The sequence below is a fragment of the Pinus tabuliformis genome, chromosome 8, assembly GCF_031772625.1.
Source record: "Pinus tabuliformis cultivar Carrire ecotype Pingquan chromosome 8, CPIR1, whole genome shotgun sequence".
NCBI lineage: Eukaryota > Viridiplantae > Streptophyta > Pinopsida > Pinales > Pinaceae > Pinus > Pinus tabuliformis.
The window spans coordinates 1,682,475,214-1,682,491,472 of NC_142294.1; the positions used below are offsets into that span (position 1 = coordinate 1,682,475,214).

Genomic DNA, 16,259 nt, shown 5'->3' on the forward strand with positions numbered 1-16,259 from the left:
AATTAAGCCATGCAGAGGAACTTAAACTAATTGATCTTAACAGCCTGTGAGAAGTAGATCCAATGTGTGGTTTCCGTTTAAGCATTAGGTACTGCCATTCGAGCTTCATATGTGCAACCAACTGATTAGGAAGTGACCCTAGTCCAAAAAATTTAGGAATATAGCAGAAGAAGCAGAGAGTTTCTAAATTAGAGGATGGTTAAACCAACAGCTCATGCCACAGCCACAAAGTACAGTCTGCATACAGTAAGATTCAGCAGACCTCTCTGGATAAGGTCTGATCTCATGCTGTTGTTGTAGATTAATTTACCACATAGCCTCTGAAATGCATAGTGTTCATACAGTCAGACGACGTTCAATGTGATAACATCAATCCCAGTGAGGCAAGTTCCCATGTTAAGTTTTAAGACAACCAGATGCCATGTTGCCAGGTCACTGCACGTATGGTCTTATGTCCTATTATAGCGAGTCTGGATAAACTAATTATATGACATCATGAAAAGTTGTCAAATTCTCAAACAACCTCTAGCACCAATATGAAAGGATCACTGCAGACTGTTAAAGTTTGTCACATGGTACAAAATTACGGAATGCAGTTGACAGCTAATTTAATCGACTGTTTTATTGTACCATAAAGTTTTAAACTTCCCATAAGCAATTCAGCAATAGCAACTCAATAACCACTAGAGCAAACCATGTGTAAACCCTACATCAATTCACACCCATAACAGTGCTTCATAGTATTTATCTCAACGCTGGTAAGTTCTATACTAGTAGGTACTATTACAGTAAGTCCATCTATTTTACCTAAATTAGAAATTGTGACTATTGCAAGCAAATACTAACATTAATTTCCATAAAACAATTGCTCAAGAGCACTTCAGACAGACCATTCAGCTAATGTAAACTGCAGCAAAGTCAGATACATTGTATAGTATTTGAAAGCCTTAACAACTTTGCCATCACTAACACCATATCAGATGAATTTGTAACTCACCGTTGTTATTATTTGCAAGGTCCACTTTATCAATGTGAAATGACAACTCACAAACCATTTTAGCAAACCAATTCTAGATTATATATGTGAGCACTGCCATTGTTATTTACCTGGGGCACTAAACCCGTTGCAAGTACACACCAACTGGTAGGCGAAACCCATTTCCAGACTGAACAACTAGTGCATCTAATAAAGATGTGTCACCCACGTGACTAAACACTAAATCAGATGTGTTTTCATATTTAACACATAGTGCAACTTTCTGGAAATTTCACTTGGATGATTTCATCAACACAGCCACCACACCTGTTTCAGATTGCCTGCCTAGCCTATACTTACCAAAGTTACCCCTGCACTTCATAAATTGCAATTTACTCCAAATTACTAAATCTTGCTAGGTGCATTTCAGCAATATCATCACAGAGGCTGTTATTTGTTTTAGCAGTTACAATTTGGACAGCAGAGTCTAAATATTGAAGTATTTGAAGATGTCTAATAAAAAATTGCATTGTAACCAATACATGTCTGGACACTTATTAGTCCTCATCCTATACTATAACAGGTACGAAGGACTACCCAAACATGCTTTCCAGAAATGGCTGCTGGAATTGAGGGAGGGAACCAGATGCTAAACAATGTCTTATTTATTGCTTGTTGCTAATGCTAACCAAAATTGAACCTGCCTGCCCTTGCTACCAATGTAAAACGTCAATTGAAAAAAAGGGCCCTGTCTCTAAATGATGTCCTCTTTGATCGAGACGCTTAGTCATGTCAACTTGTAAATCAAGATGATTGCTACAAGATCTAACAAGACATATATCAAGATAATAGTTGTTTTACCTATTACAATTTGGACAGAAGAGCCTAAATATTCAAATATTTGATGATGTTTAATAAGAAAATGCATTGTAAGTAATACATGCCATGAGACTTATAAGTTATTAGTCCTCTTCGTATATTGTAACAGGTACAAAGCACTACCCAATAGATCTAGCATCCGGAAAAGTAACACATGTCACAAATTATTTCACACGGATTCAAGAATCACGCATTCAAAACCATAAGAAAAAAAAATCATGCCAAAGCAAGCTGCAAACAAATCTCAGCTTGGGACATAAAATTGCCAGAGGTACCGATCACAAAGAGAATTGGCCTGCCTAATTGGCATGCCAGACAAAATTGAAATTTTATAAAATTTCCAAGGCAAAATAAAGGTCATGCAATTAACAACAATAATAGCCAAATAGTACGAACAGTTAAACAGCAATTGCTTACAGGAGAAGTAATCCGGTGGGAAACCAACACTACTACGAGGGGAGGGATCACTGGTGCGTGACTAGAAAGGCCTTGCCAACAAGGGTTTTATATAAAGACACCCTAGGCATTGACCATGATGGCAGACTTCCCGAGTGGGGATGAGAACTAGGAGTTGTTGGAGAAAACTGGTGACCCGTGCATTGGAACTAACACACCAGTTGAGGATGATAGAATTTAAAGATGGCACCATAGTTGCACGGTCCTCCTCATTCTGCATGCAGTAAATAATGATAAGGGCAAGAATACATGAGCAAATTATCCTTTTAAGAAATGCCATAATAGGATGTAATCAAACCTAAAGATAGCACATGCCACAAATGGTTAGAGTTGAAGGAAGCTGTGGATGCAAGAAAGCCGGTTGAGTAATCTTTAGAAACAATATTAATGGCAGGGCTATATTTCTCCTGGCATTCATTATAGAACTCAGATTGTATTTCAAATCAAAACCACGTGCAGCCAGAACATAACTTATGCAATGGGTAAGAAGACAAATGCGATAATAAAAAGGAAAATCTCGGCATTAAATGTAAACGAGATCACTAAATTGATGCAAACAAAAAGGATCCACTACAAACCGAGAGCAGTGAGCGGTCCAAGACATTCATACCTACCCATCCTGAACTTCGTTCTTTGTATGGAATTTCCATGTGGCACCAAATTTGCAAGTTCTCGTCTGGATTATATAAAATTACAATATGATAGGTCATACCTACCCATCCTGAACTTCGTTCTTTGTATGGAATTTCCATGTTTCACCAAATTTGCAAGTTCTCGTCTGGATTATATAAAATTAAAATATGATAGGATAGGACAAAAACATATAAAAAATCCAGAAATTATATCTTTCTTTATTGGAATTCTCACATTTCAATAAGAATCCTATGATGTAAAATAATAAAATTGGATTTCATTTTGAATGAAGACAACAGATCAATAGCTGATCAATACCTGTCATTCCTGTTGACTAATTCTTGAAGGACACTTATCTTTAATTCTTGTAGATGTTGCTCCCTGGCATTTCACATTAAGCAAACCAAACATTTCAATTTTTATCCCAAATAATATTATAGATATATACTGAGCTATACTATTTCTGAGATCCCAAAGCTATTGGAATCAAAGTTCCCCAAGCCACACCCATTGAAGACTAGAAACGAAAAAACACGGGATTGCCAATCATATGTCTAGTGCAATATATAGTAGACAAATCTGACGGTGTTCACTTCCAGCAAAGACTATATTCACCGACTAGTGGCAGAAGCAAATTTCTGTATATTTATTATTCTAATCATATTTCCTGTAAGAAGCAAAGCTTAGACTAGTATTGCACATTGGCCATGCAGAGGAAGTTAAACTAATTGATTTTAATAGCCTGTGAGCTGCAAATCCAAATTTCTATATATTCTAATCATATGTCCTGTAAGAAGCAAAGCTTGGAGCTAGTATTGCACATTAGCCATCCAGAGGAAGTTAAACTAGTTGAACTTAACAGCCTGTGAGAAGTGAATCTACAGTAAGGTTTTGATCATTGTGTACTGCCATTCGAGTTCATATATGCATGCAACTAATTAGGACAGTTAAATCATGACATAGCCACAGAGTAAAGTCTGCATAGAGTAAGATTGATCAGGCCTTTTTGGATAATGTCCGATCTCTGCCATCATACTGTGAATAATGTCCTATCTCTGCCTCCATACTCTCATGCTGTTCTTGTAGACTGTTTTGCCACGTAGCCTCTAAAGTACATAGTGTTCATACAGTCAAACTACCTTCAATGCAATAATACCAAACCTAGTGAAGCAAATCCCCATGTTGCCAGGTCACATTTATTACAGTGAATCTTAATAAATTACATGAACTCAGGGAAAGTAATAATTAATGTCAAACTCTCAAACAAAATTAATTACTGAATGCGTCTGACAGCCGATTGATCAACCATCTATTTTAGTTTTTACCTAAAACTAACCATGAACAATTCAGCAATAGTTATTAGTAACTCACCAACTGGTAGAGCAAGCCATGAGTAGACCAAACCCAGTTCATCAATTTTCACGCATAAAACTGACTTGATGGTATTTTATATGGCTGCCGGCAAGTCTTGTACTAATAGGTGCTATTACAGTAAGTCCATCTGTTTTGCCTACATTAGAAGTTGCGACTATTGGAAGCGATTTGCTAAATACTAACTCCGATAAAACACTTCCTCAGGACCACTTCAGACAGACAATTCAGACAATATAAACTGAAGAAAAGTCTAACACTTTGTATAATATTTATCAATCTATTAACAGCCTTTGAAACAATGTCATGACTAAGAAAATATCAGATCACTGTGTAACTCACCACTCCTATGATTTGTAACATCCTCTCCTAATATTAAACACCTGATGCACTCTTATTGAAATTCCACGTGTACCACTTGATCAACTCAGCCACCATACCTGTTTCAGATAGTGCATTATTACCAAAGTCATCCCTGTACTTCATCAACTGCAATTTACTCCCTTAGTAAGTCTTGCGAGGTGCATTTCAGCAATATCGTTACAGAAGCTTTTATTTACAACTTAATGTCACAACACAAGTATCAAACTTTTTTCAAGATCTCATCCAATATTCTATTGGCGTTTTGGGGTGTGCCTTCCTTGCATAGTGCGTCCATGATGGTGGCATATGTAATTATATCAGGCCCATGACCTCTGTCTTTCATCTGTTCGAATAATTTTACTGCCTCCTTCAGGTTACCCACTCTGCAGAGTCCATTCATCAATGTGTTGTATGTGATAATATCAGGGCTCTGACCCTGGCCTTGCATCTCATAGAAGATCTGGTGAGCTTCGTCTATCCTATTATGCTGGCAAAGCCTGTGTATTAATGTATTATAACTAGCTAGATCAGGCCTGCAACCTTTCTCTGGCATCTCTCGAAGAAGCTCCCCTGCCTTCTCCGGATTATCCGCTCTGCAAAATCCATTTATAAGTATACGGTATGTTATTTGATCAGGTGGAATGCCTACTTTCACCATAACATCTAATAACCCGAGAGCTTCCTGAAGCTTGCCTTCTTTGCCAAGACCATCAATAATAGTGTTGTATGTGATAACATCTGGATTGCACCCTTTGTTTAGCGTATCGTGAAGCACTCTGGTGGCCTCCTGCCATTGCCTTTCCTTACATAAGCCATTGATAAGTGCATTGTATGTGACAAGGTTAGGGCAAATGTTTCTGTTAGACATTTCATAGAAAAGCTTCTTTGCCTCATCCAACTTGCCTTTGTTACATAAACCATGAATAAGAGAGTTGTATGTGACAATATTTGGGCATATGTTCCTCCCTGACATTTCAGAGAAGAGCTTCCTTGCCTTATCCAACTTGCCTTCCTTACATAAACCATGGAGAAGTGCATTGTATGTGACCACATTAGGTGATATGTTTTCCTCAGACATATGAGAGAAGAGTTTCGTCGCCTTGTCCAACTTGCCTTCCTTACATAAACCATCAATAAGCGCACTGTACGTGACCACATTAGGGGATATGTTTTTGTCAGGCATTTCAGAGAAGAACTTCATCGCCTCGTCCAACTTGCCTTCCTTACATAAACCATCAATAAGCGCATTGGACGTGACCACATCAGGGGATATGTTTTTGTCAGGCATTTCAGAGAAGAACTTCATCGCCTCGTCCAACTTGCCTTCCTTACATAAACCATCAATAAGCGCATTGGACGTGACCACATCAGGAGATATGTTTTTGGCAGACATTTCAGAGTAGAGCTTCCTCGCCTCAGCCAACTTGCCTTCCTTACATAAACCATCAATAAGCACATTGTATGTTACAACATCAGGGCATATGTTTCTCTCAGACATTTCATAGAAGAGCTCCCACGCCTCATCCAACTTGCCTTCTTTACATAAACCGTTAATAAGTATACTGTATGTAATAACATTGGGATTACAACCCTCTTTTATCATCAGATACAATAGTTTCTTGACTTCTTGGAGCTTACTTTCTTTGCATAGCCGATCCATGAACGAGTTAAATGTGGATGTGTCAGGCTTATGGCCCTTTTGCAGCATAACAGCTAACAACCCGAACGCTTCGTGGGATTTACCGGTCTTGCAGAGCCCGCATATTAGGGTATTATAAGTAAAAATATCAGGAACTTGTCGTTTGATAATCATTTGGTTGAAAAGCTTGACAGATTCCTCGATTCTGAATTTCCTGCAAAGCCCTTTGATGAGGGTATTGAAGGTTACAACATCTGCAACATACCCATGTTCTCCCATTCCTTCAAACACTTTCAATGCATAATCCATTTTACCTGTTTCACAATGACAATTGATGATAATGTTCAAAGTTATGAGATCTGGAATAATGTCGCCTTCAATCATAAGTTTGTAAACAGACAACACTGACTCATGTTGATTCAGTCGAAGTAGGCTACTTAACAAGACATTGCAGGTGCTTAGAGAGGGGAAGGATGTAGATTTAGGTGAAAGAAGGTGCTTGAAGGTGTCCAGTGCCTCTTGAAGTCTGTTGGTGCGACAGAGTGTTTTAATGCGCATGTCTGCAGGGACGCTCAAAGTGCGGAAGGAAAGTCGATGAATGGAGATGTTGTTGTTGCAGAGGGGGAGCATTGCGTTCCTCGTGGTAGTGGCCCCCATGTTGAGCCAGCAGAAAACCTGAGAGAATAGAAATGTGTTTGTGTGACAGCAGCTACTTCTGTGAGTTGAGAGTGCAATGCGAGAGTAAATTGAGAGAAATGAAATAATTGTATCTCCGTGAAACCCTAATTTATGTGAGTTGAGAGCAGGGAACATCCCTGTGGAAAGAAAAATTATATTGGAAAAAAGAAATTGTAAATTAAAATTAAATCGACCGTGGAGAAATTGGAAAGGAGTCAGCCGCTGCACGATGAGCGGGAATGTACGGTGGAACCCCCAAAAACAAATAGGCACCATTTGTGTAGGTAATAGGTTACGACATTTGGAACATACAAATGTGCTTCCATTCCTTCAAACACTTTCAATGCATAATCCATTTTACCTGTTTCACAATGACAATTGATGATAATGTTCAAAGTCATGAGATCTGGAATAATGTCGCCTTCAATCATAAGTTTGTAAACAGAGAACACTGACTCATGTTGATTCAGTCGAAGTAGGCTACTTAACAAGAGATTACAGGTGCTTAGAGAGGGGATGGATGTAGATTTAGGTGAAAGCAGTTGCTTGAAGGTGTCCAGTGCCTCTTGAAGCATGTTGGTGCGACAGAGTGTCTTAATGCGCGTGTCTGCAGAGGCGCTCAAAGTGCGGAAGGAAAGTCGACGAATGGAGATGTTTGTTGTTGCAGAGGGAGAGCATTGCGTTCCTCGTGGTAGTGGCCGCCATGTTGAATAGAAATGTGTTTGTGTGACAGCAGCTACTGCTACTTCTGTGAGTTGAGAGTGCAATACGAGAGTAAATTGAGAAATGAAATAATTTTATCTCCGTGAAACCCTAATTTATGTGATATATCATGCTCCTTGTGACATACTCTCTTTTATTTTTGAGGTAAAAATGCACGAATCAACTATATATGCTAGTGATTTATGTCTCTAAAACATGTTTTTTTGAGTAAAATTGTATGAATCAACCCTATATACTACTGAAAGTTATGTCTCGAAAAGAAATATTATCTTTTTTATAATGGATTTTTTTTGAAATAGAGTTTAAAATTATATTAACTAGATTAAAATAATAACTTTCTTAAAAATAAAAAATAAAAATAATTTAAAAATTAGAATTCTTTAAAAATATATATAAATTATTAATTAATTATCTCAAACAATATTATTTTCTTTAAATAAATATAATAAATCAACCTACGTTTATTAATAATTGTTTTTATTATTAATTTTATAATATATATATGGCAGGTGTCTATAACTCAACTTTTTGAAAGCCTTTCCGGTCGGTTTTTCCGGTCGAAATCCGGCAGGAATTTATTGGAATTGCAAGTTTGATAGCTAGTGTCTGCACAATGAAAGCGTCCCACGGGTTTTTCAGGGTGCTGAATCCAAATATGCAGTTAAAAAACCATTTTAACTGCAACAAATCAAGATTTAACCTCAATTTCTTCCGCTGGATTCCGTCACCGGAATCTCCAAAAAATCACATTATAGACAACTCCTAGATTACATAAAATAATACTTTTATATATCGGCATTTCATATTTGAGAAGGTAGAATGTTTAAGTTATAATGTATATGAATTGAAATTATGTAAAATTATATACTTTTATATATCAGCATTTCATATTTGAGAAGGTAGAATGTTTAAAGATAAAATTGTATAATTCTAAGTTTGAGTTGAAGAGATATGCCAGGCATGGATAAAAGGGTGCGTTTTAAAATGAACGGATTTAGAAAAATATAAAAATAAATATAGGGGAGGGATTCCTAATATTGTGCAGGGACCAGTAGTTGATATAATACTGGTCCCACCAAACCACCAGTGATTAAGACTTTTGAAACCAAAATTTAAACAGAAATAAATAACATTATGTATAAATAAGTTTTAAATTATGTCCAAAAATCACCCATACATTGACTGGGCCCACAACTGTCCATAAATAGTATTTTACTACTTAATATTGCAAAACATATTGACCCAAGTAGAAAACAGCTAGAGCCATAAAGGCTTCCAAACTGGTCTATTCCAGAAGTACAAAATAGCAGTCACTTCAACCCCCACTCATCAGAACTTCAACCCCCACTCATCAGAACTGCAACTTTGCATCCCAAATAAATATGCCTACCTGCACATAACAAAAGGAATGTATGTCAGCCATAACTGCTAAGTTGTTCAACAACTAAACACCCTATGTTCAATAAATGACACCCAACCCATCAACAATTAAATCCAATTTGTTCAATAAATGACACCCAACCCAATAACAATTAAATCCACTTTGTTCAATAAATGACACCCAGACCCAATAACTGCAACAAGTGACACCCAACTCATTCTATTTCTCATTAAAACAGATCAAAGCACATGGATCAACAAATAAACAATTCCCAACCATTAGATCACAGCAAATTAAATCCATACCACACATTCAAAAAGAAGCCATTGCAATCCATGTGCATCCATGTCCACCAATTAAAATCAAGTCCCCAAAACTATAAAAGAAGTCCACCCACTGTTGAAGTTGCATCTTATGCTTTCAAACTATTCAGCAAACTTGAAGACAACATCACAAAACAGTGGCCAATATATTCAAGTCAGTTTTATGAATTACAACTCATTCTTCTTACAGTTATGTTTTCATTGTTTTCATTTATCAGATTTCTTACATTACAGTTCTGTTACAGTTCTGTTTTCATTGTTTTCATTTATCAGATTTCTTACATTACAGTTCTGTCCATTCATTTATCAGATTTCTTACATTACAGTTCTGTCCATAGGGTGGTGACAGTTAACCTATACAGTTACAGTTAACCTTTTTTATACAGAGTTTATGTATGTGTTCTAGCTTATACAGTTAACCTATTGAATACAGTCGTATCCATCTAATCAACGTCACAGGTTGCTTACCTTACAGGAATTGAAGGTTAGCTTACAGGAATTATTCGATCATCAGCTTCATAGGGATTACAACTTACATATCACAAATGTTACGTATGTCCAAATGTTACGTATGTCGTGCTAGTACTGTAGTCATAGCTTGTTTACCTAACAGGAATTGAACCTTGAACCTTAGCTTACAGGAATTGAGCGATTATTATGGCTTGGGTTCTATGCAGAATGAGTTAAAACATAGAACAAAAACGAATTGTAACTTTAATGACTCTGATAAACTTAGTAATTTTTCACATATTTTCAGACCTTGACAATCATCATTGAGACATCACATTGAAACATAATCGAAAGACATGTATTTTCAGAAGCATGAAGCTATTGAGAAAGCCCAAATTTTGATATTGAGTCGAAAGAGTGCAAATAAGTGAATTTCTACTACTGGTGAATGGACCATAGAACTGAGGAATGGTTTCTTAGAATGGAAGCCCGAGCGGATGACCATTTCTCTTTATTGAATTAGATGACTGTAAGATTTTGGATAATGAGAAAACACAATTATAAGTAACATAGCATGACCGTCTTATTGGCCTTCATATCTTTTCACCTCGTTGAGCTAGAGTGAGCTAGAACAAAGCTATAACAAAGCATGGTTTCAGTTCACCCTTATCTATGAGTGAGCTAGAACAAAGCTCTGTATAATTACATATGTTATATGTATATTAAAGCTGAATCCAGTCTATTAGGGAGATAACCAACCTGTGATACAGGTACTTTATCATATCTATACATGTATTTCTTAGGTTAGCACTGATAGTTCAACCTTTAGATGATGTTACTTGTAAAATATCTGTGCTATTACTTATGCCGAGTGTAATGAGAATGAGACAAGCAAGTGATTAGGTAAACAAGCATGGTTAGAAAGAGTCATGTGTAACTACTGTGTTCTAATTGCATAGCTTGTCATAAGCTTAGATAAGATACAAAGGTGACAAGTTAATCAATATACAACATGATATCCCGGGGTTCTCACTCTACACGCATATCCTAAGGTAATACATATGGATAGACTGTAATCACTGTATACGCATATCCTAATGTAACAAGCTCTGTATCCTAGTGTATACGCATATCCTGACACTGCCCTATGAAAGTGAAACATTTGCTCTCATTATGAAAACAGTGACATACATGTTGACAATTTCCTGTAATAGAGGAAAAGTATTTTTGCAGAATTAATAACGCATAATTTGACATATATTCAAATGTCTAAATGCAACATACATGTTGATAATTTCCTGTAATAGAGGAAAAGTAATTTTTGCAGAAGTAATAAAGCATAATTTAACATATATTCTAATGTCTAAATGCATGCAATAATTTTACAGGTTGTTGCATCTATGGCAAAAGGAAGTTACTCTGCTCGTACAAGGAGAAGTGGCAGGAGAGTGACAAGGGGTGCGCAGCTGCGATGCACATCGTCTGATGATGACAGGCCAGCTGATGTCGATGCCAGCAATGCACCAGGGAACATTGTTGAAGATGACCATGTGACAGCCGCTGATGTTAACACACCATCAGCCACAGAACCACCATCAACAACAGTCCAAGGGGCAAGCTCAACTAAAAAGATCAGTGCTATAAGAGGATGGACAAAAGAACAAATGTTAGTTGCAATTGACGACATAGAGTTTAATGGATACTCAGTTCGGGCATCTGCAAAAAAACATGGTATTCCTCCCTCGTCAATACATTATTGGATAAATGGACTGACTCATACAAAACATAGAGGGCCTCTTACAGTTATGACTGAGGATGAGGAGGCCGAGGTGGTTGAGTGGTGTAAAGAGATGGCCCAACTGGGACATGGGCTAGAGTTGATACAACTCAAATCAACAGTTGCTCAAATCTGTCAAGGGAGGCCAAACCCATTCAAAGATGGGTTTCCTGGTAAATCATGGTGGTTTGGGTTTAAAAAAAGGCATCCAGAACTTGTATTGCATACTGCTGAGGGCCTTGACAGAGACAGAGCAATAAATTTGCGCCCTGCAGTTGTGCAAAAATTCTATGACACACTTTCTAGTGCTTATGATAAACATTCTTATGGAGCAGACCATATATGGAACTGTGATGAAACAGGTTTACAGGCAGGGAGGAATTGTGGCATGCGGGTAATTGCCAAGAGAGGGAGCCGAAATGTGCCAAAGATTTTGCCCAAGAGTAGGGAGTGGATAACCATTTTATGTTGTGTTAATGCAATTGTTACTTCAATCCCAGGATTTTATCTATTCAAAGGTAAAAATCAATTGAAAAACTATATATAGAACTGTGAACCAGGTGCATGCATGGCTGCACATCCCCATGCATGGATGACTAAAGAACTGTTTCTAAGTTGGCTTTTTCACTTTGCTGCATCGGTACCAGGTGGCGTCTCGCCTAATAACAGACACCTTTTGATATTAGATGGCCATGGGAGCCACATGGCTGTACAAACAATTGAGGAAGCAAACAATTTAGGCATCGACCTATTGACATTGCCCGCTCATACGACTCATAGGCTGCAACCCCTTGATGTTAGTGTGTTTGGCCCTTTCAAGAACTATTTCAAGTCGGAGCGTGCTGCATGGATGGCAAAGAATCCAGGGGTTGAGGTGAAAAGGTTTGAGCTAGCAGAGCTTGCAAGTAAAGCTTTTAAAAGGGCTTTGACACCATCAAATATCAAGGCTGGCTGTAGGAGGACAGGAATCTGGCCACTGAACTATGATGCTCTTATGCATGATACTGGTTGTAGCCAAGCGTTTCATGTGGATGGTCAGGAAGAAGGGAATGTCCAAACATGTGTTGAAGTGCAAGAAGTAGATGACCAAGATGATGTTGTTGCAGCTGGTAATATGATTTCCCTGTCTCAAGGACAGTTATATGCTGAAGATGATGAAATTGTATGTGAAACACAATATAACAATGAACAAATTCCTAGTAACATGGAGATTGTTCCACCAACTCAAGAACATCAAATTCCTGTTGCTGATATTGCTAATGATATTGTTGAACATGCAGTTGACAATGACCAATTGACATTGCCAAGCCAAGTAACCCCACCTTCATGGCTAGCAGAAGCAATGATCAATATGAATGCACATAGTGTCTCAGCAACCAATGAAGAAAGCATGAACATGCCCTCACAACCAGCAGAATTGAACAGTGAAATTGTTCATTTTTTTGTGGACAATAGATCAATGGAAGAAGATGAAGGACATAATGAGGCATCAAATGAAGATAATGATATGGTTCAATCAGTTCCAACAGATACTGAAAGGGAAGTACCAAGCAATGACATGCAGGTGGGAGGGGTGGAGAAGACACTTGGACGGTTCCTAAAGCTACCAGTAGAGAGAGTATCAATGAGAAAAAAGCAAGGTGCACCGGGTAGTCTTCGTCTGGGCCGAAGCTCACAGCTACTCACCTCAGAGGACTATATAAACCTGTTAGTTGAGTCAGAAAAAAAGAAACTTGAAATGCAAGAATTAAAACAGAAAAAGAAGGATATGGTTAAGGAGAAGAAGGCAGCAAGGATTGTTGCAGCACAACAACGAGCAGCAGAAAGGATTGAAAGGGATAAAGCAAGGCAAGTTAAGGACCAACAAAAGCAAATGGCAAGACAGGAAAAGGAAAAACGAAAGGCACAACAAATGCTTGAAAAGGAACAAGGGATGATCAACGATACAAGAATAGCTGATGAAACTAGGATTATTTCAAACTCATTGGACTCCATTGCAGATAATACACCATTATTCCAAGATCTCATAAACATTCAAGTGCCCCACTATCAAACCGAGGGTTTACCCACTTGCCTTGTTCCTACCAGAGCTGGTGTCAATTCTCTGTATGCTCATTACACACCTCCATTTAATGCAGGGGTTAGTAGTGCAAATGTGAGGTATGGGTACTCAATACCTCCATGGTTGGAAGCTGCAAATTGGAATCAATCATATGGCAACAATCAACCATTTCCTAATTAGCCCTTGACTGGTAGGCCAACCTACGTGGCTCAAGAAGGTAACTCGGGGAGTTTTGGCACTCAAGATTCTCAGGGCCATAAAGAATAGGGGTGTCATATGTTTTCGGTTCTAACCACATTATGATGTGGATTTTGGATGGATTGTATCTTTTTCTTGGCACAGCAACATTTTGGCTTACAACCTAGTAGTGATTTCTTGTGGCAACCTAACTGTGTGTTGATAAGAAATTTTCAATGGAATATGTCTTTTTGTAAAATATTAATTATGATAAAACTATTTCTATAAGTTATTCTGTGCGCACTGTACAAAGCTCTAAACTCACTTATGGCTCCAATAAGTGGACCGTTATAATGTGATGACAGTGTTGGGCAAGTTTACAATCACTTAACATTGAATAGAAGTCTACACTCACAATTAGAAACACCTCCTGCTCGCTTCTAATGTACGAGGCACTAGTAGTAAGGAACTCTATACTTAGCATGTTATTGATTGAATTAGAATGAATAAGAACTTTACATTGCTGGAAACTAGAAATACAATAAAGAACATAGTTATGATTTTTATCAATCACCTAGCTAGCCTATTTTTTTACTACTGCCCAACTTATAGAGAGCATGTGTTTTTATATGTGTCAGTAAAAATGATGGAAGTATCTAAATTAATCAAATCAGTTGATGAACAACTATGAGAATCATATTGTTCCATCTTGTTACATCAACTTTCCAAAAGATAGAGAAATTCGGGTGCACAGTAACCTAATCAGCTATATGACGAATTGTGGCTTAGTCATTAATTCTTTTCTAAGCACCTATTCACCTTTTTCATTTTCCTTCATGAGTAGATCAATTGTTTGACAATATGAGTGATTCACATATGACAATTGTTTGGTTAACTAATGAATTGTTATAATTGACGCAAAGTTACAACAGCCTTCTTAGAGGGGGAAAAAAGAATTGGAGTAAAAATGGAAAATTAAAAATAGCTAAATTATTATAAAAACTAAATAAAAATAAAATTACAATAATTTATAAATCTACAAAATATAAACCAGCGTAGACCCATCTTAAGATGGGATCTTTTAAGCATCAAGAGAATCATGTCTTTGTTTCTTTAGATCCCTTTTTACACTTATGAGATCTGGAGTTAATATTGATCTATAACAGTGTATTACGGTACAGAAAAATTATGAATTGCCTCTAATACATGTAAGAAGGAAATTCCAAAGCAGTAGGTATACAAAAAATCCCACAAAATTGCTTCAGAGCTCAAAATCTACAGCATGTTAAGTTTTCCTGTAATTTAAACTTCCCTGCACAAAACTAGGCATTGCAAAAATAAGTGAGATTCAAAGGAAATCAGTGTACCGAAAGGAAATCCAGGGTAATTGCAATTGTGAGTCTTGTCATCAACGCTGGAGATAAATAAAGTTTAAAATTTGAATGAACCTTAGGAAAGATCAACAATCAGGCAGAAGCACATGCTATTCTTAAAGGGATTGAATTGGCTCTTGAAAAGAGTGTTCACAATATCTAATGCATGGCAACTAAGCAACAATAATTATGTTTTTTGGAATAGAGATTATACCGACTCCATAAATTTAAAATTTCAGTAGGTCATGTGCTATATACGGGTCAAGGAGGGTTTTGATTCAATATTCTTTTCACATATTACAAGAAATTTACATTCAAAGGTACACAATCTAGACAATTCAACAGCTACAATGGACACCAGCACCCTACAAATATATCACTATTATCAACACATTCTCCTCTCCCGATAGCTCTGCACTCCTTATATCCCTGTTCCCCAAGCAACTAGGAAGAAAAGTTTCAAAAGTGCATAGAAATATGTTTGCAGAATCAAATATTCCAACTTAGCACAATTCCTACACATCCCTTGGAAGTACAAAGGTTGTCTCCAACACAAATGGCAGACCACCAAAGAAATGGACTCTCCTATAATTGTGATGAAAAATATGCTCCAGGTCATAGGTGTAAAAAACAGAAATTGTTCCAAATTGATATGCCCACTCAAGACCTGACCGAAGACATAACTACTGAGAGACACTGGAGTTACAGGTTGAAAACACCAACACTCCGACTCAAGTAGATATCGAACCTATTTCTTCATGAAGAACGGTCAATCTCTCTGCATGCATTATCGGGCATTTCAACTCCGCAAAATTTGAAACTCACAGGCTACATCAAGCACTAAAAAGTTGTAATCCTAGTTGACAGTGGCAATGCTCACAATTACATTCACAAGAGAGTCGCAGAAAAACTCATTGCTTGTACCTTCTGAGCAACACTTCAAAATCATGATCACCAATGGAGGTATGATTAAATTTGGGGATAGAAGTGAAAATTTC

The 16,259-nt window shown here is 37.3% G+C and overlaps 1 protein-coding gene across 1 annotated transcript in view; it reads right to left on the reverse strand.

Annotated features, from left to right (window-relative positions):
* Nucleotides 1–4,370: 4,370 nt before the first annotated feature.
* Nucleotides 4,371–16,259, reverse strand: part of LOC149242696 (uncharacterized) — a 150,408-nt gene continuing 138,519 nt past the window's right edge. The window contains exon 7 of the mRNA XM_089370950.1: nucleotides 4,371–7,323. Within this exon, the coding sequence (XP_089227076.1) occupies nucleotides 4,899–7,323 (2,425 nt within the window). The 3' untranslated portion in view covers nucleotides 4,371–4,898. The remainder of the gene's footprint in view (nucleotides 7,324–16,259) is intronic.